The sequence below is a fragment of the Wolffia australiana genome, chromosome 19 (assembly GCF_029677425.1).
Source record: "Wolffia australiana isolate 7733 chromosome 19, ASM2967742v1".
Lineage (NCBI taxonomy): Eukaryota > Viridiplantae > Streptophyta > Magnoliopsida > Alismatales > Araceae > Wolffia > Wolffia australiana.
Genome location: NC_135853.1, coordinates 3,298,882 through 3,320,182, shown reverse-complemented (window position 1 = coordinate 3,320,182; position 21,301 = coordinate 3,298,882). Strand labels below are relative to the sequence as shown.

The 21,301-nt window shown below is 39.7% G+C and overlaps 1 protein-coding gene across 2 annotated transcripts in view; it reads left to right on the top strand.

Moving 5' to 3' along the window:
• F2KP (fructose-2,6-bisphosphatase) overlaps positions 1-18,628 on the top strand; it is a 42,043-nt gene extending 23,415 nt beyond the window's left edge. For both annotated transcript variants that reach the window (XM_078590789.1, XM_078590788.1), the window contains 14 exons: positions 246-299; positions 363-440; positions 5,059-5,150; positions 5,234-5,291; positions 5,380-5,454; positions 7,228-7,275; positions 11,143-11,240; positions 11,801-11,876; positions 16,856-16,918; positions 17,029-17,120; positions 17,195-17,263; positions 17,352-17,415; positions 18,201-18,266; positions 18,354-18,628. In XM_078590789.1, the coding sequence (XP_078446915.1) occupies positions 246-299; positions 363-440; positions 5,059-5,150; positions 5,234-5,291; positions 5,380-5,454; positions 7,228-7,275; positions 11,143-11,240; positions 11,801-11,876; positions 16,856-16,918; positions 17,029-17,120; positions 17,195-17,263; positions 17,352-17,415; positions 18,201-18,266; positions 18,354-18,431 (1,011 nt within the window). In that variant the 3' untranslated portion in view covers positions 18,432-18,628. The remainder of the gene's footprint in view (positions 1-245; positions 300-362; positions 441-5,058; positions 5,151-5,233; positions 5,292-5,379; positions 5,455-7,227; positions 7,276-11,142; positions 11,241-11,800; positions 11,877-16,855; positions 16,919-17,028; positions 17,121-17,194; positions 17,264-17,351; positions 17,416-18,200; positions 18,267-18,353) is intronic.
• The last annotated feature ends 2,673 nt before the right edge of the window (positions 18,629-21,301 follow it).

The window sequence follows — 21,301 nt, the reverse complement described above, 5'->3', positions numbered from 1 at the left end:
GAGGGCCATAAAATGTTATCCTTGATGACGTTTGTTGCATCATGCAGTGAAGTATAAATCCTGGGGAACAAACTTACATGAAGAAATAGTGTTTGAAGAATTATTGCATACTAATTTGCTATCCATATTTTATTTTCATGATAATTTCCCTGATCAAAAAATTTCTATCAAGGAGATTTGTTTTAAAATTTTAAAGACAGGGTTTCTTTGCTTTTTATGGTCCAACTATGCCCATTGGTTTCCAGGTTGCCGCTCTAGCAATGGAGGATATGCTCTCCTGGATGCAAGAAGGAGGTCAGGTAAACTTCCCCTTTCTCTTGTGCTGAGTTTCAATTCTCTGATTTGCTTTCTTTAAATCATAGGTTGGTGTATTTGATGCAACGAACAGCACCAAAGAACGAAGAAACATGCTTATGAGGATTGCAGCAGGACGTTGCAAGGTAATCTTGTCTTGGAAGCTTAGATTTCATCGAGTATTTGCTTATTCTTAGAAGAGTATGTCGACTATTTCTGTGCTTATTTTATCTACTTTTTGCATAAATATTCGAAACTTGTTAAAAATGGGTTTAAACATATTTCTTGGTTTTTTTGTTAACACTTACTGTCATATCATTATTGCAGTTAATGTTTCTGCCAAAAATATGATATGCTCTTCTGAACAAAGATATTTTTCAGACTCAGGATTGAATTTCAAAGAAAAATGATTTTAGACATCTCATTTTCTTGTGATGTTTTGTTAAAGAAATTGGTTTTATTGATCAGATAGATAGTCAAAATTGATAATCCCTAGGAGTGAGGGGATAAAATCAAATTCGGTAGCATTGAAACAAGGTGGTGTTCAGGGGAAGAATGGCTTCTACTGATGGAGCCATACACGAAGCGGAGGGTTTAAAGGTGACGTGGCTCCAGCGGGCGACAGACGGAGAGGGGAGGGTTTCAATATGATTGGATTGATGGTGAAGGGACTGTAAGGTCCTGATGGGGGGTTCACAGATTCATTTTATGTTCACCCCTTTTATATTTCAAAAAAAAAAGAACATTCTATCTGACTTAAATTGCTGGATAGACTATTACACTTTTACATCAAAGCTTCTAATAAATTTTTGGAATGACATTTTAACCCTGCATTCTAACATCAACGCTCAAGTTGGTGTTGTACTTAATTGACAATATTGAGGTTGAGGGTTGGGTATAAAAAATGTGTCAATGGCACAACACCTCTGATGGCATGGCAGCACCTGCTGATGTGGCAGTCGTCAATCTCATGACAATTCCTGCTGATTTGGCCTAGCGTAGCCTGCATGAGGACATGGCCCAAAGTCGGTTGCCTGCTGAAGCGGCTCTCGATGAAGTAGCCCTCCTCCAGAGATGTGGTTTCTCGGTGACATTGCTATTCGGCCGAACACAGCTTCTTCGTTCATGCGGCTTTTGTGATGATGTGGTTTATCCTCTGACATGGCTTCTCAGCTGACATGGCTTCTCTACTTATGTGGCTCTTGCCCTGATGTGACTTCTCCGCTTACTGTGTTATTGAGCTGACGCGGCTTCTTCGCTAATGCAGCTTCAGATGGTGAGGTGCTCTTGCTAACATGTTTCTGCTGCTGTGATGGTGCGGTCAGTGACCCAGCATCTTTGCCTCTCAGCTATGGCATGTGGCTATGAAGTTTGCACAACGCTTTCTGCTGACCTAGAGCTCTGTGGTGCGCCCTTCTTAGTTATTCCTACAGTCGTTGACAGAGTCCTCATTAGTTTTGGTTTGGCCACCCTAAAGACTCTACTCCATCCTGCCGCCCTACAGACCCGATGTGCCATCTTCGCTTACTTGGTGCTGTCACTGGGGCCCTCAATGGCATCGTCACAGGTGCTACCACTGATGCCATTACTGAACCTGCCAAAACCGTCATCCCTGATGTCTCTGCAGATGCCTCACAGGTTTTAAAAAAAATTTAGTGTCACCAACAATGTCACCAGCACCAAAACCACCAACATTGTCTCAAACAGTTAGAGTGTGTGGCGCCTGCTGGCAGTGGTTCTCCCACAGTCCTGCATGGTCGGTCTGCTTGCAGTCCTGTGGTCTATATGCAGTCTTTACTGGTTCTTTCTTGGGTTATCTCGAGTTACCTAGGTCTGTATCAGGCTCTCCAAAGTTCTCCCAAGTTTCCTGGTTCTGCATCAGGCTATTTGGGGTCTTTGGTGCCTTTTCTAAGAGAGAACTCTGCAGGATTGCTGTGTGTTGCTGCCTTGTTATTGACTGTAAACACACCAGTTGCCTTGATGACATATTGAGTCGCATCCAAGCTCATGGAATTTCCGATGTCAAAGGTAGCGACCAACTTCTCACCAAAGAGAAGGGTCTTGGAGTTTTGAATCTTGAGTTCATGATGCTTCCACGAACCATGAATGGTATCGTACTTAAACATGTACGTCATGTAATTTGTGGTGTTGAAAAAAGGGTCGTTGACAGTAACAAGCTCAACATCATGAGGCAGCCAATCTGGCCAAAAGAGTTGATACTGATCTTCAGCTCCTTCCCAAACATTGGAATTCCAAACAGTCTGTCTGATATTTGAGAGTGACAATGTTGAGAGAAGGGAGAGACACTGAAGGATTAATAAGAAGGCGAAGAAGGAAAGGGAGACGGGAAGATTGCCTTCAGGAGATAGAAGAAGCTGCCACTTAGCAGGAAGACCATCTTCAAGATGAGTGGGAGAGAGAGTGATGAGATCCTGGTTGGGATCCTATCACGCTGTAATCTTTAACTTGTGAAATGAGGAAACGATCCTTAATTTAGGACCGTTCAAGAGAGAGAAGTGATGTCGATGATGGGATCATCACCGAAATGAGAAGGATGAGAGGGAGGTCAAGAGAACAGCGCAAAGAGATGCTGATAGGGAGAGCAGAGGAGAAAGGAGGCAGAGATAGGGAAAGGGAGAGGGAACAGAAAATGAGACACAATTCACTCTTCTTGGCTGCTCTCCTAAAGGGAGGGTGGCCCTATTTAAAGGGGAAGCACGCAAAATGAGAAATTATGAAAATACCCCTAAGATATGGGATCATATAAGAGAGGGTCACGACCAAGTATGGTAGTGGAGGAAGGAGAGAGAGCGATAGGAACTCAATTGTCAGTATTTTCATGCACAGTGCCAAAAGAGATCCAACCCTTAAGTAACTGGGTTTGTGATAGTTTCAGTCTGTTATGCCTTAGCGAGCTGGCGTCATTCATAAAATTGACTTAGAATCATATCAGCCCTCTGCCCTGGGAGCAAGGAAATAAACCCAAAAATTCAGTAGAAAAGCTCAATGTCATTCATGTTCTATCGGCCAAAAATAGGCGGGTTGACTTTTCCATAAAACCCCCTAAAAAAGTAGGGAGTAAAATTCTGACGGTAGGAAGTCGGCAGGGAAGAAACCCATGCAAGTTTACGTAGATACAATAAAATCTTAGTCATTGATTTTGCTGTTTGAGTGAGTGTTAAGTATGAGAGAAATTTCAAAAGCTCAGAATTGTGTTTGTAAACCGGAATTTGCTGTGAATTGTTAGTGTTCAAGATAAGATGATCATTCTCTATTAGTGGACCTTAATTATAAAATTCAGAGCACATTAAATCTGGTTTTCTTAAAGTTTGTTTTCAAATCGGTTACTTCATGACTGCACTGCCAAGGGATCATCTTGTTTTAGTCCTTATTAGTGTTTTACCTTCCCTCTAAGTACCCCCCTATGGGGTTCATGTTTAAAGGGCGATACAAAGTCTCTTCGCCTAGATAATATGCCCATTAGTGTTCTGTAAGTTGGGATACCCCACTTCCTTCAGAGTAAATAGAAGTATCTTTGTTGAATAAACCTAATCACCTTCTCGTGGAAGACTGACACTGGTCACTTTTGGCTAGACACTTTGGACAGCATTAGGTAACTGCAAATCGTGATCTCCCTTGGGACAGAGAGTGCCCTTCTCCAGCGCTTTGCAGCACCACCCTTGTGGCTATGGTTTCAAAAGACAATTAGATCCCATGTTTAGTATAACTGACTTAAAAACAGCTTATCTTGGCCCACCTACATCATGTGACACAGTAACATAAAGAAAAAAGAAGAAGACATTTGAGCCATGAATAACACTGCACCCACTTACATAAGATAGAAAAAATAAATAAAGAAAAATTCAGGTAATAGAAATGAGCTCTTACTGAAAATGATACATTTATAAACTTTGTTTTGGATAGTTTGGATCGGGTGCAATCAGATTATGTCAAGAGCTTGTATTTTAGCTAATTTAAAGGAATTTGACGAGTACTTAAGCAAGAGTTATCAAAGGAAAAGGCTTAGGCGTGTGATACGAACCTTGATCTAGGTTCGTATCGGAAGGGGATTGGAGGACGAGGCGAGGTAGACGTTACCGGGGTAGGAGAGTTGAAACGGGAATGATCGGGAGGAGGCCGAGCAGAGGGGGGTAGGGATCAGCCGAGGACAAGCTGCCTGAAGACGCAGTGATGCAGAGACGATCGCTGGGACGGGGATCATGGAGGGAGACGGAGCGTAGATATAGGAGAGACGAGAGGGGAAGAGAAGCCACTAATCACATAAGAACCAACATTCAAGTCTGCCCTCAAAGGAGGCCTGTGCTATTTAAAGGCAACACAGAGGGAAAGGAAGCATAGTAAAATGATGACAATGCCCCCGACGCATCCGAGGAAACCTATCAGCGTGCAGGGATGGAATTGAGTGGCACATGTGACCTAGGAGCGGGCGACTATAAATAAAGCACACACTGGAAAGGTTGCAATCAAAAAGTCGCTTTCAAGGTCCATTGTGGGAGTACGGCAGGAGCTGAAGCAGTCAGAGGGCGAATTCCCAATGGTCAGAGGCACAGATTCGTTGTGGATCACCAAGCTTATCTCTTCTCTTTCTTTCTTGTTCTCTTTCTCCCTTATATTCCATGTATGACCTTAATATTTTCTGGAAGTGATCAAATCATTGAGGTTTTCTATCGCTCGCACTATATGAGGATCCCTCATGAGTAATTTCTGTTTTGTTTTTAATATCTGAAATATATTTTTTTTCAGATTATCTTCTTGGAAACTTTATGTAACGATGAAAGAATAATTGAGAGAAACATACGACTGAAAATTCAGCAAAGCCCAGACTATTCTGAGGAGTGAGTTAATGTGGAACTTCTGTAGTGTGGATTGTCTTTTCCCTTTCATAAGCTTATCTGTTGTGTGAAGCAATCTTTTTCAGGCCTGACTTTGATGCTGGAGTTAGAGACTTCCGGGCGCGCTTGAGGAATTATGAGAAGGTTCATTTTACTTTTCACTGTCATTATCTTTAAATGAAAACCCCATAAACGATTTTTTATGTGTCCAATAATTAACATTTTGGCTTAGGCATACGAACCTGTCGAAGAGGGTTCCTACATTAAGATGATTGATATGGTCAGCGGACATGGTGGGCAGATACAAGTAAGCATTGGTTACTCCTAATATATATTTCACTATTGCTGCATTATTAGTTTCTCATGTTTAGATTTCTTGGGTTATTAGATACTTTCTCCTTAATTTTTTTTATTCTACAGACTAGAATTTATTTGGAAAAATCTTTCCTGAACATAAATTAGCCAGTGAATTATTAAATGTATGAATATCATTTCAGTGTAGGGTACCTTACAGGTATTTTCTCCTGTCATATACTTTTATCGGCCCATATTGCATTTCAATTGATTTAAATTAATTCTTTCATACGTGAAGTTGTGTTTATCGGTTGTTTTATTAAAATTCGGATCACGTATCAATGACAGGAGCAGAATCTGGAAGTCTGGATTGAGCATACTTGGGTCAAAATCAATAAGTTGCAGGGAAAAATTGATAAGATAGATTGATAGAGGAACAGATGAGTAATACAGGTTTAACGCCACAAACCTACTAGATGTTGTCCTCCCTATAACTCTCACAAATTATAGAAGCAACCCGAAAGATGGCTCTCTTATTACTTTATTCAATCCTCCATGTGAGATGTTAATGTTGAACCTTCCTGGAGCTGTTGTGACCAAATCTCAATGAGGATAGGAAAAAACACCGTATAGGATTTGCTCCATGGAGCATAAGGTTTTCACTCTTTGTGTACTGTTTACATGTTATTGGAGACCTGTTATTCGATTCTCTACTATTCAAGTCCAGTAAGGCTAACGAAAAGGAAATAACATGACACATTATATCAACTAGAAGAAAAAAATAAAGGAAAGACTGATTGCAACCCACTGTGATTATCAAGTGATACAAGAGATGGAAGAGGGATTGGAGAGTCTAAGAACTGACTAAATTCACTAAAACATGCTTCCAAAATGTTAGATGCCCTCCTAAGGGAAGGGGTGCTTAATTTTGAGTCAGAAATGGGAAATCACTCAAAGATAGGACCACCCCAGGGTCTGTTTCACAGAAAACCTAAACTTGAACATGCTACCTAAAGCTGGAGAGAGGTGATTGTTGAAGAAAAACATCTTGCTTAAAGATGAAACGTAGCCCCCTTGCTAATAGCTATAGCTTTCAGCACATTTAGTAAGGGCTTGAATCTGACATGGTATCAGAGCGTGGTGGCATGTTCAAAATCCAGAAGTAACACACTGCACGATTGGGCCATAAATAGGCCAGTGGCAGATGTTGTAGGGGAGTGTTGAGGAGCAACAACCTGATTAAATGTAAAAAGTAGTGCCATTGTTATCAGCTATAGCTTTTAGCACAATTGGTAAGCACTTGAATCCAACAGAAATTATCCAGTCCCAGCTTGAAAATGAGAAGAGGACCTTTGAAACTATACTAATCAAAGTCCGAGTGACTCTTTGCAGCAGTGCTGAACACATCTAGAATAAGAGAGAAAAACACAGATTTTGTTGTATAGGATTTTCACCCTTAAGTAGGATAAGTGTAGTATCTGATATGTCTATTGTATTCATTTCTATCCAGAGCTGATAAGACAATAATATCAGTCATTACATTAGGTATAAGAAAACTATAGAACAAGACACCAAAACTTGACACCCAAAATGTTGGACTTATTAAACGTTCTAGGGCACTTATCTTACATGAGTAGAAATGATGCGAACTTGTTATAAGCCCTTATTTTATTTTTACTAAGGTATTGGTGTTCATTTTTGTCTCTATTATTACCTTGTTTGTCATTAATGAGTTGAAGGTTTTTTTTTTAAATGACTTGAGGGCTTGCATGTTATTTTTCTCCAGATAAACAACATCAGTGGGTATCTTCCGGGGAGGATAGTATTTTTCCTGGTATATACTTCTCATTTATTCCTTTCATTTTTCATCATGTTTTCTCTCTTTAATTTGAAATATTTCGTCATGCAGTTATTCCAATCTTGAAATATCTAAAAATTTGGGAAAAGTATTTTGACTGATTGCCTGACATTTTGGCGTTATCTTTTTCTAGACAAATAAGCTTTTAGGTAAATTTTTTTATGATAGGACACAGGCTAGGGAGAGTAATGTTCTAGGGGAGCACACTTAGATTTTCCTCAAGCCCTAGAGGATACATTCCCTTGCTAGGTAGACAACATGAAAATTTCCCTGAATTTACTTCTAAATTCTTTCCTTTCAGTTCATTCTAGGCTGTGCCCCAAAATGAATGTTACAAATTTTTGGTTCTTTTCTTCCTTAAAATATTGGCATTTGGTTTGCAATAGGGGTCGAAGCATCCCCATACCCTTGAAATTCAGGGAAAGTCACCACTGGTTTGGTATCAATACTCTTCTTCATAGAAAGCACCTTGTCCTCAAGATGAAGGAAAAGAGACGTCTGTAGGAGCTGGGGTTTGTCATTACTGCCAGTGGCTCTGCAAAGATGAGACAAATTAAAACCAGGTGAAGTGCACACTTTAAAGGGAATTAAGCAGATGCCCCGATGCTGACCAAAAATTGGAAGGTCCATTGAAGCTGTGAGGTATGTCAACAATTCACTGTGCTCGGATAAGACCCTCATCATATGTTGGGCTGTCTTAGTCATTTTGGCCCACCAAGGGCATCTCTGCCATTCTACCCTCTTGGAGAATTTGATATAAGCCCTGAGAAGAACTCATCACAGAAGAATAACCAATTCTTGAATAATCTTAGGGTTATAACTACCCCGTTCTAAATTCAATAGGGAGGCACTGGATGAATTATCATTTGATGAATTCTTGGAATGAGTAGTTGTATCTGGCTCTCATGAGGGCAAGAACTCTTGATTTAAAAATTCTTGAGGTCTAGGCCATTCTAAGTTCTCATCTCTTTCTTCTATCGTAACAGTATTTGATAATTTTCCAGTTTAGTTTTCCTCTCTCCTTTAAATAGATATTATCTTCCCTTGGGGAGAGCAGTGTAGAATTCATTGGAGTGAAGTTGATCATTCTCTATGTTTCCTTGCGAAAGTCATCCCTCCCACTGCTACCTTATGCTGGATATGCCCAATCTGCCATGCTGTCCTTTTTCTGACCGAAAATATTACCGCCACTCCCTCTCTCCCTTCCTGTCTTCTCCATGGTAAGATTGCCTTAGTTCTCATTGTACACTGCCTTGAAGGGTGTCATCATAATATACAAGTGACGTGCCAGTTTGTTACAATATTCTACCCGGGGAATCCAATGGAGCCAAGTCCTCGGCAGTGTGATGCAAAGCACCATAGGTGTGAACCAAGATTCCAACTGCATACTTCCTTATGATTGTTTTTCTACTTGTGATATTGAAATGTGCTCTTGATAGGAGACCCCTGGATCCGGAGGAGGTTTAGCCGAAAGGGACTTGTGAAAAACCAATCACAGTAGCAGATGAATGGCCGGAGATGCCGTGCAACTAGATCACTTCACTGGCAAAGATGTTGAACACTCCTAAGCTGCAAATGGATGCCTTAGTGCCATGAAATGAGTTTACTTGGACAGCCTGTCAACCAGCACGAGGATGGAGTAAATGCTTCATGATGGGAGGAGCTCTTTAAAGTATCTGCCCAGACAAAATCAGCTTTTGCTCGTAAGATTAGGAGTCAGTTCTTCCTTGTAAGATGATTTGAAGTGGTTCTTGGGGAAGTATTTGGATGTGGTACGCAATGGGGTGCTCCTGCTGCATAAGCGCCACCCCATTTTACTGTCCTGAAGCCTCCATTTCCATGGCAAAGGACATGAGAAGCCTGAGAGGACCATGATTGGTGCTCATGTCATGGCATGGCTGCTTAAGGTGACAGAAGGCTTTGTTGGCCTCTGCAGACCATTGGATACTGCTATTAAATTGAGTGGTGGTGGAAACTTCAATGATGGCATAGGGTTGGATGTATCAATAGTCTTAACTAGTATGACCCATGCAACCCGGGGTTCTCAGATTCTCGCCACAGCCAATCAAGAATGTTGGAATCTTCCCCCAACCATCTGCAACGATGATCGATATCCAGTGCCCCAAACATTCAAACTAGTCCTGGAAAAAACACCAGGCAGGGAGGGGGTTAATATGTAACTGGTTCGCTGTAGGAACATAGAAAATATGAAGTAAATGCTCTTATTGAGATGCAATATTGTGGCAGTCTACATTAATATATCATCAAAGAAAGCAATGGTCACCTAAAGATGTGGTTAATGAGCAACTGGAACATTGATTGTGCATCCTACAACCCAAATGACTTATCTAGTGGCTTGAATAGGCTGTTTTGTGTCCAGAAGGCTCTGTACAAAATATCCTCACTGTGCATCCAGTTTTGGAAGTAGGCAGATTGAGTTATACCGAAGAGAAATTGCATGTCCCATGCAGGTATACCTTAGCAACTTTTTTATCCACTTAATAGTTCAGTTATCTGATACAGTTTGGTTATGGTAATACTTGCAGGATTGCAAACTCCCATTTTTTTGAAGAGCAAACTGTGCTGGAAAGTGAGTTGAAAGAATGATGAATAACCCGTCAGTGTCTACATATAGCTCAGAATATTGGTATTGTCTTGCATTTTATGGCTGAGAGCTGGGTTGCAAGTGTGTCAAAGCTACAATAGTTCACTGATCTGTTCTCGCGTACCCCTTATACAGTGGGGTAACGGGTTACACACAATGGCCAAAATATAGAAAGGCCAAAAATAGAAGGATATGTGAAAGGAAACAAAACATGTCAATAAAGTGTAATAAAAAGGAAACCTCACAAGCTAATGGAACCAAAAAAAGAATTATCTTGGGAAACATTCAGCGAACATTTCACCATCATGAAATGTTGAATATTGATTGATTCATGTATATTAATAATACTCGGTTTCACCAGTGATGCGTTAGTTGCTCGTTACACAGTTTTCTTATAATTTATTAGTCACATACTAGTTATTCAGTGTAAATTGTATCAAGTGCAGTTCATCTACTGCTTCCTCATGGATAGGGATGGGAAAACAAGTCTTGTTCGTTCGTGAACATGTGAACGAACACGAATGAACACAAACACGAACAGGGAAAATCCGACACGAACATGTTCGCGAACGGTTCGCGAATGGATGAACTGTTCACGAACAGGTGGCATTCCCAAGGAAATGTTTTTTACAATATAATAATATTATTACTTTTATAATAATAATAGTAATTTTTTTACAATATCAAAGAGAGGAGGGGGAATGGCGATCTCTCTCTCTTTCTCATTCCCCCCCCCCCGCCCCCTGTGGCCGACCCCAACTCTCCTCTCCCTATCCCTCTGGCCCCCTCTTCCATGCCTCATTCTCCCCCTACCCCCGTCTCTCCTGCCATCCCCTCTCTCTCTCCACACCCCCTCTCCCGTGCTACTCTCGCCCTCACTCCCTCTCTCCTCTATCTCTCTATTGCTCTGATAATACAGTTTTTGACCATTTTTCAAAAGCCATCTCGTTCGCAAACAGTTCACATACTAACCCAAACGAACTGAACACAAACAAGAACAAGGATTTTTCCCTGTTCGTTCGTCGACGAACAGGGTTTGTTTGACGCCGGACAGGGAATTTCCCATCCCTACTCATGGAGAATTCTCTGTTTTTTATTACGGCTGTGGGCAAGTCATTTTCCCTTGTTATAGATACTCTATTTGTTCAGATTTAACCTTTTTTTCCCTCTCAAGTTGGTCTTATTGAAAAGTCTGTTATCCCATTGTTTTCACTGAAAAATTTTCTTTTTCTATGCAGGTTAACACTCATCTTACTCCTCGACCAATTTTGCTGACAAGGCACGGAGAGAGCCGAGACAACGTTCGGGGTAGAATTGGGGGAGATACTGCACTGAGGTTATTCACTTATCAAATAAATTCTAATTTGAAACTCCCTTTTTATTTACTTTTGTCAGTGTAATTTTCCTTGATCTGTGCACCTCCGTTTCTTCAATTGCCTTGGTTCCTTTATAAACTCAATGATGAGATTGTTTGTTCGAATAGTAGCAGTATAGTAGAATTATGCCAAAAAGGCACATACTTCTTTCAAAATATTTAATTGTTTTTTTTCAATTTAAAGCTTTCAAAATGATGAGTTTAGGCTTATAATCTGCAGTTTAGGCTTATAACTATGTCACTTGGAGTACCAGATTTTTTGTCTTTGTTATCCACAGAAATCTTTGGTGAAAGCGGGAACATAACTCCCCTGATATCATGTTAATTGAAAGGAAGAGAGAAACTATGGTTACATGAAAAATTAAATGCTCGGCTGTTTATTATTCAAAAGATATGTACATCAGTCGAGGATTTCTGAATATAACATCATCAGCATGAAACTGTATACATTATGTGCTCATTGCTAATGTTCCTGGTATGATCTGGATAGTTTTCTCACGAAAATTCTTGCATTATGACAGTGAAGCTGGTGAGCTATACAGAAATAAGTTGGCTAAATTTGTTGAGAAAAGGCTGAAATCAGAAAGGACTGCTTCTGTACGTATATCTCAGATCTTGTAAATTATCAGCTTCTTTCAAATATTTATGACTGTGTTCTTACCTTTTTCTAAAATAATTTTATCAGAAACTGCGGACTATGCAGTCTTTTGTTTCTTAAAAGCTTCTCCTTTGTAGTATGCTTAGATACTTCATGCCACTCCTTAAAATTTATTTTGATGACAATAAGTACAATATGTTTAATAGTAGAGTCTGTCGCACTGACCAAAAGTAGGTGGAAGAAGAAGAGAATCCAATAGGCCCTGTTGAAATATGCTTGTGTAATGGGCCCTGGGACCTTCTTCAAATCTCTGTCTTTGGTGTTCTTCTACGGCGAACCTTCTTTGGCGCTCTTCTACGGTCACTTCCGGCTGTTTCCATGAATCACTTCAGCCATTCGCGGTTGTCTCTGGCTCTTTGGATTCACTAGCACTGTCCATTGCCAAGAAAACCTCCGTCTTCCGCAAAAGAGTCTCTTTGGCTTCTTCAGCATGAAGATCTTTCTTAATGCTCTCCTGGAAAATCTTCTTTGGTTGTGACTTCTATGTATCCCGCCTATTGTTTCAAGGATTAGGTTACACTTGCGTCCGTCTCTTTATGCATTATTCATATGACTTCTAGTGCTTCAAGTACATCTTCGGCTATCCCTCCGGTGGCTCCTACTGTTCAACCCAGCCTTGAATTCAGCAACTTGGTTTGTCCTGTTCCTCATATCCCAGTGGAATTTCGTTTCAATGGTTTTAATCTCATTCAGTGGCATCAATATGTTCAAGTGGCATTGAAGGGGAAGCTTCTGAAACATCTGTTGGAAGGGGCACCGCCATTGACTTCGCTGGGTTATGATCACCGGTTGGATGTTGAAGGCATCATCCAACCTTGGCTTCTCAATGGTACTAGCCCTTCTATTGTTTCAAATTTCTTGCCCCTTACATCTGCTAAAGACATTTGGGAGACTGCTCAAGACACTCACTCAAAGAAAAACAACCTTGCCATTATTTATGACCTTGAATACAACACTGAGTTCACTGCATTGTTGGGCAAATTGGACCATTACATGCCGCCTGATCCAAAGTCTGTTGACCATGTTAACGTACTCCAACTCCGAGTATTCAAAATTTTCAAGGATCTTAATCCCCAGTATGAGTCTCTTCGAAGTTAACTTATTCATTAGGAGAAAGCACCAACTTATAAGGAGGCTCCTCACAGTATTCAAACTGAGGAGTCACGCCCCCACATCCTTCATTCTGATCCTGTTTCTGCTCCTTGACCAGCTGCTAACCTTCAAGGGCAACTGCTATTATCTTCTTCTCCCCTTATGAAACCAGCATCGTCCTTTCAAGGACCCAAAAGGTGAACCCTCTCTCTTCTGCAATATTTGCAAGAAGCGTGGCCACAGTAAAGAGAGCACTAAAAATTACAACGCAAGACCTTACATCAAAGCCATCTTGCTATATCCCAATCCAATATGTTCTTCCAAATGGCTCTCCTCTAATGATAACTCCTCTGCTTGTCCCCTCAGCTCCAACTCCATCAGCGCCAACCTTGTCTTTATGGGTGATCTTCAGCAAGGTGAAATTGACCAACTCTTCTTCAGAGAACCGTGGATGGCTCCACGTCCCTGGCCAACAGTGGTATGCCTTCTGTTTTTGAATCATTGTCTCCTCAATCATCATGCATTCTTGATGCAGGAGCCATGGTTCACATGACCCCTGACGCCCATTCCTTTTCAACCTGTTCCCCTTCACCTAGTGGTCATAAGGTTTGCACTGCATCGAGTGATCTTCTCACCTTGCTAGTGTGGGCTGTCTTAATCTGTCCTCTCTTGTCACCCTCATTAATGTCGTCCATGTTCCGCATCTCACTGTTCATCTTCTATCTCTTCGTCATTTGGTTAAGGATCTGGGGCAGGATCTCCTCTTCACAGCTAATTAGTGTCTTTATCGTGATAAGGTGACGAGGCATATGATTTCACTTGAGGAGCATGGGGGTTTCTAAATTCTTTGTCGCCTTTCTTCCACTCCTGCTGTGGCCTCTCCTCTCTCCCCAGTGTCAAATGACCACCTTTTGCTTCATCACTACCCCTTGGGACATCCTTCTCTACCCTTAAACTCTTGTTACTTCGTCTTTTCCATGGATGTCCAGCGGACAAATTTGTATGTGATTCCTGTCGTTTAGCTAAACATACACACGGTACCTTTCCTTCCTCTGGTTTATCTTCTTGCTCCTTTGCCCCTTTCTCTCTCATCCATAGTGATATCAGGGGATCTGCCCTGTCTCCAATCTCTTGGGTGCGCTGTGGTTGATCACTTCCATTGACGATTGTACCCACTTTATGTTGTCCTTTCTCTAGCATAAGTTTGACCTTCCTCATTTGCACCTGATTTGGGACATCTTTTCAATGTTTACGCTCAGACAATGGCCGTAATTATCTCAATTCCCCCATTTCTTCCTTTTGACTCCCATGGCATTGTTCATGAAACCTCTTGTGCTTGCACGCCCCAACAGAATGGTCTGGCTGAACGAAAATTCTGTCATATCTTTGATACCGCCTGGAGTGTTCTTCTTCACATGAACATGCCAAAACACTTTTGGGTTGAAACTAGCCTTACTACTATTCATTTGATTTAGAGTCTTCCTTCTCACCTTACCCCTTGGCCGCCCTTCAATGTTTTTTTCCTTCTGTTCACTTACAAACTCACCTAAAGCCTCATGTCTTTGGATGAGTTTGCTATGTGGCCCTTCACCCTCTTCACCCTCCGTTGTATCTTTGTTGGGTATTCCGCCCGTCAAAAGGGGTACAAGTGCTCTCTACGGTTTGAAGCAGTCTCCCCATGCTTGGTTTGGTTGCTTTACTCCGTGAAACATCTTGGTTATTCTCAATGTAATGGCGACCAAACCTTGTTTTATTGTCAAGGGGAGTGACTCTTCTTCTGGTATATGTTGATGATAGTATTATCATGGGGGCTGCTTCCCCTTTGTTCGCTGAACTGACTGTGACCTTGTTGCTCAAGAATTTGATATTGAACCTCTTGGGCCACTTTGCTGCTTCCTTGGCATTGAGAATCCTATTCCACTTGGGGTATCTTCCTTTTTCAATGCAATGCACAACCTCTTCCAACTCCTATTGAAGCTAACCATCATCTCTCTTTTGCCGAACATGACGAACCCATTGACCAAGGCCGGTACCACCATCTTTGCCAAACTTATCCACCTCACTCATATTTGTCTGGATATTGCTTATGCTGTCAGTATTTTGAGTCAATTTATGTACTCCCCGCCTATGCCATTTGCGAGCTGCTGTGTACTTCATTACCTAGAGGGTATTACTGGACTGAGTTTATTTTTCAGAAGACAGAGTGGGCTCCATTTAGACATTTATAGTGGTGCTGATTATGCGGGCTCCCTGACTGACTGTTGGTTGACCACATGGTACTGTTCCTTCCTTTGTGGTAATCTCATCACCTGGTGCAGCAAGAAACAAGGTCCTGTATCACGCTCTAGTGCTGAGGCCCTTGCTCTGGGTATGTATGAAGGGCTGTGGCTTAGAAATTTCTAACTGAGCTACAACTGATCAGTGGCCAGCAGTTCATCTCTTCTGTGTCAAGTCGGCTATTAGTATTGCTCATGACACCGTACAACTTGATCGTACTAAACATGACGAGCTCGATCACGATTTCGTTAAAGAAAAGCTGGACCACGACAACTTCTGCGCCATTTATGTTCCTTCCTCTTGTCAGAGAGCTGATATATTCACCAAAGGCCCCCCAGGGACTTGCTTTCAAAAACTGTGTGGCAAGCTGGGTCTGGACAGCATCCATTCTCCAGCTTGATTGTTGAAATATGCTCGTGTAATGGGCCCAGGGACCCTCTCCTGTCTAACGGGCCCTTGTTCTGAACAATTAGACATGTCTTCTCTCTCTCTCTCTCTCTTCTATAAGACAATGTATCCAACTCTAACCTAAATGAGTTTTTTCACTTTCTCATTTCAATACAAGTTTCTGCAGGACCCAAAACACCAGAACGTCATACAAGGCTGAGAGTTGACCTAAAATCCACACCCTAGAGGACCTGAATTGGTGACTTCCTGCACCATGGCAGATCGCTGCTCCACTTCCTCCATCTTCCTTGCCCTCAACGCCTCACAAGACCCTCACTTAAGGGTAGGATTAGGGCTGGTTTCATGTGCATTCTTCAAATGCACGTGTTGGACCCTCTTATAAAGGACATAAGTAATGGGGCCCATAACAGAATCGTTCTGAACATGTAGAGTTATCTATAATTGATAAATTTTTTTAGAAACAAAGTTATCATAAACTTTGGACCACCATCCAAATGTCATTCATAAACTAACACACCTTTTTGTGTCTGGAATACAGTTGTTACTCAACAAGTGCCCACTTGTTGAGTAATTCAGTTTTTCTACAGCTGAGCATTCCGTTTAGAAAGTGAATCCCATCTTTCTTAGAAGTCTTGAACTTTAACTCTAGAAAATTTGAACTTTTGGAAAATGGAAAATTATTTTGACTGAGAGCAAGTTCTCAAAGAACGTTTATTTTTTGAAGTACATTATGTTGGAAGTTCTGATGCTCCTGATGCACTGTCTTTCTGATGGATCAGCAAGCGCACAAACAGGCCATGGAAAGAGAGGAAATGAGGAAGAGAGAGAGTTTTTGGGCTTTAGACTTGAAAATCTCCGTTTTCTATTCATAAAGGGAGAAAGTTCCTTCATAATATTCTTGTCAACTTAGATCTTAAAATCTGAATACCAGTTCTTACAACGGTAAATATTAAATAGATGTTACATGAGGAACAGAGCCAAAATGCATGGATAAGGAGGATAAAATAGAGAACTGGGAAATAACATATATGGATTGGGCTTCTGATTTCTAGCACATTATTTCTTCCCTTTCGTATATAGTGTTGCTTCTAAACACTAAGAAATGATCTGTTGTTTGCTATTTTCTCTCGTGTCATGCCAGATATGGACAAGCACTCTTCAACGGACAATATTGACTGCAGGCCCCATTGTTGGGTTCCCCAAGGTTTGTTCGTTACAATGATCTATTTTCTCTAATTTCCAAGAACTGATAAATTCACTGGCTAACTTTTTTCAGTGGATGATTTGCTATATTTTTACTCTCATATCTTATAGATTCAGTGGCGTGCGCTGGATGAGATAAATGCTGGCGTATGCGATGGAATGACCTACGAAGAGATTAAGAGAAACATGCCTGATGAATATGGGTATTTTTCGTATAAATTGAATGATTTAATAACAATAAGTTAAGAAACACACCTCAGTATACTTTTTTTTTCAGATCTCGTAAGAAAGACAAACTACGCTATCGTTATCCTCGCGGGGAGTCCTACCTTGATGTAATCCAGAGGTTCGCATTTAATGTGCCTGATTGGAAAATTCAAGCGTATAATGGGGGCAAATAATTTGGCTGAAGTAAAGTGTATCTCTGTTTTTAGGCTAGAACCGGTGATTATTGAGCTAGAGCGGCAACGGGGGCCAGTAGTTGTTGTCTCTCACCAGGTAAGGTTCCCTCTATACTTCTCTGCCTTTGTCACTGTATCTCTCTCCTTTGCATTCTCTCTAATTCTCTCTCTCTCTCTCTCTCTCTTTCTCTATGTCTGTATTTTTATCTCTCCTCCTCTTTCTCTATCTCCATGTTTTTCGTTCTCTTTTTTTCTTTCCCTCTCCCTTTCTTTCTCTATGTCCTTTTTTTTCCTCTTTATTTCATTTTCTCAATCTCCCTCTTTCTCTATTTCCCTGTTTTTCCTTCTTTATTTCTCTCCATCTCGTGTTCTTTCTCTATCTCCTTTGTTTTTCTCTCTTTCTTTCTCTCCCTCCCTTGGTGTTTTTCTCTTTTTCTCTCTCTACCTCCCTGTTTTTTTCCTCTCTCTCTCTCTCTTTGTTTCTATCTTTATCTCTCCACTTTTGATGTCTATCTCTCTTTTTCTTAATATATCAGTTTTTCTCTCTCATTCTCTCCATCATTCTTTATTTCTCTTCCTTTTGTTGTCTCAATCATGTTCTTTGTCAATTACTCCCCCTCTCTTGCTTTCTCCCTATCGTTCTCTTGCTCTCTATATCCCTCTCTCTGTATATATCTCTCTGATTCCTTCATCTCTCCTCTGTTATCATTTTGGGACTCCGCCACCACAGAAATCCAGTTATTATGATGACCAAAAACTATTGGGGATTACATGACATTTAGGATGGAGATCATCTCTCAGATTCTGAAAAAAACATTTTTTCAATTATAAAAAGTTGTGCTATAAATCTGATCATGGTTTGTTTTCCTTTCATTTTGAAAGGCTGTCTTACGAGCTCTATACGGCTATTTTGCCGATAAGCCTTTGAAAGAAATCCCCTATATTGAGGTATTTTGATCAGGAACTCTCTCTCATTTAATTCTATTTCTCTATGCCTTCTCTCTCTCTTCCTCTCAAGTGTTCTATCCGCTTCAGGTGCCCCTTCACACCATTATTGAGATACAAATGGGTGTTTCTGGCGTTCAGGAAAAAAGATACAAGCTCATGGATTGAGTCCATTTGCTTACCAGAAGACTCAAACTTTAATAACAGTGAGATGTAATTCCTGTTTTTATCCCCAAATCAAAGCATTAGCTTGAGCCATATGAATTGTATAGAACCTCTGAAATTATTTCTCTCTGGAAAACGCACATTGTCCGACTGTTAACTTGTTTTAAACCAATACAAAGTCGAACTCCAGTTGATCTGTATTGATTGTATAAAAACTGTGAGATTATTTCTCTCCAGCAGAGCATGACTCAATCTTCAGTTGTTTTACTCTGGTACAAAGGTATCAAGTGTAAAGAGCTATACTATTTACCAAGAAATTCTCAGGTAACTCATATCAAGCCACCGCCATTTTCTGACAGTTCATTTGTTTCCGACTGATACATAGTCAAACGCCAAAAAAATCCCTTCCAGGATGTAACAGTTAAAGCATTGGATTGATCTATGCAAGCTGTATATTATTTCTGCGAATACCTCTTTCTAGCAGAGTACTTATTTCTGGCGGTTCGCTTGTTTTGAACTGATGCAAAGCCAAACTCCAGTTAAATCCTTTACAGGATGTAGAAGAAAAAGGAAATGTCTTGATTTATACTTATTGGACATAATTTATGACTTATAGTTATATCTAGCAAACATCATTGTCTGACTGTTCACCTCTTTTAAACTCTTATAAAGTCGAACTCCAGATAAAACCTTGCCATGATCTAAAAAATAAGGGATTGGCTGGAGATTTACTATTTGTTTTGATTTCTGAGATTTAGCTCTATCTAGAAAACATTATTTGATGACTTTTCACTTGTTTTAAACTCATACAGAATCATAACCCTGTCTTAATGTAAAAATAAATGCTTATCTCGAGCTGTTTACAACTTCAGAGATTATTTCTCTTTAAGAAAGACCATTTTGTGGTTGTTACGTTGTTTTAAAGTCTCACAAAACCAATGCATTTTTTATGTACAATAGGTGTACTAAAAAATTGAGATTGTTTGTATGTCAAAGAGAACATTCCTGCAGTAAAATTTTTTTAAAATCATACAGCATCAACCCCAGATAAATCGGTTCCATGAGAAAAACTTAAGTCATTAGTTCGACCAAGACAATTTCTGTTGAGTTAATGCAATCATTTCTTTCTATAGAACACTAGTATTTTGCCTTTCATTTGTTTCAATATAATAAAAATGCCAAACTCCAGTTAAAACCATGTTATTGTGTAAAACTCAGGGCATTATCTTGACCTGTATATATAATTTTTAACACTGTCTTTTTCCCACAAAAAACCCAGGCATAATCATCATTTGTTTAACTTATAAAATGTTAAACCCCTCTAATGTTGTATTTGATCATTCCACAACAAAATACGCTGCTAATAGCAGAAGCATTTTCCTTGACCTAAAAGGGCTCTGGTAGCAGTATCAAATATTCAGGTAACTCGTGGAGATTTGCATAAGTTTTAAAACATAGGAAGTATTGTTTATTTTTATTGAAGTAGTTTTGTGTTAATTTCTTAATCTCATAGTCATCATAAGCGAATATCTTTTTTTCGAATTAAATAATCACATAAAAAATATGTTATTTTAAGTGGCAACAACATCCAGCCCAAGGTGATGATAAGACCTAAAAAAATTTGTGTGGATTCCACAAATAAAAACACATGGAAATAAGACAAGCAAAACATGGACACAAATAAAATTAAAATTTGATTAAGCGCTGATGTCTTCGACCCCTAAAGTCCTCCACAGCCTTCACTTGGTCGACTCCCAAAGCCTACTAGGATCAACTATAAGCATGTGTATTGAGTTAATCCAAACATTCCCAGTTATGAAGACAATTTCATCCTGATAATTATACAAGGATACTCAGTGACAGGTAATTTCTTGATGGATTTTATGGGAAAACATATTTGAATATCCATTATCGTACAGTTCAACATACCTTACTTTTTCATACATCCTGATTTTCCTCTTCCCAATTTGTTATCTGTATCTCCTATAATATATTGATGAAAAGTTTCTCATTCTTACAATCAAATTAACCACGAGTCTTTTCCTGTACAAATCTAGATTCTCTATTTGAAATCTCACGACAGTGCCTCTTGATGTTTCATTCTCTTGAAATCTCACAACAGTACTGCAATAAAAAATATGAATAAAAAGTCAAAGGATTCATGATAACCAGAATAATAATTAGGAGTTGATTTTTTGATGATTCTTTGAGTTGGTTACGTGCTTTTGTCTAAAATTTATTTGTGTTCTTCTTTGCCCCACGTAACCTCTTAAATTATGCATTGAATGGAAAAAAACATAATGGTAAATTATAGATGCTATGTATTTTAATGATACTAAAACTAACTTTCTATTCAATAAGATTTCTAAACCTGATACCAATGATTTCCAAGTGATGATCTTCATGACATGAATCCAAGGTCACAATTTTGTCCTTGGGACTTTTGGAAACCTACACCAAAATCACGATTCAAAATAACATGGATCTGGGATGGTGTTAGAAAAAAAATGTGGTGTTTCATAATTTCTCAAAAAAATGTGAATTTCTTTAAAAGGTGAGGTCTTGTTCTTGCTTTTTCTAGTGGTATGGCCAACTTAAATTAAAGCTAGATCTTCCAATGTAGGCTTCAAAAGTGAAAGGGGAAAATATTTAGTTGTTTAAAATCAACATTTCAAATAATTTCATATTGAAGAAGAAAATATGGGCAATGGCCGTACAACTCTCCATTCATTTCATAAGCCATAAAAGGTACAAATTATAGTTTTTCCTCCAATAATTTACCCTCAAAGAATTTTTGAAACATTATGGAAGATATTTGAAATCATATTATTCCAAATGTTATAGATATTTAATACATTCATCTCTATTTAATT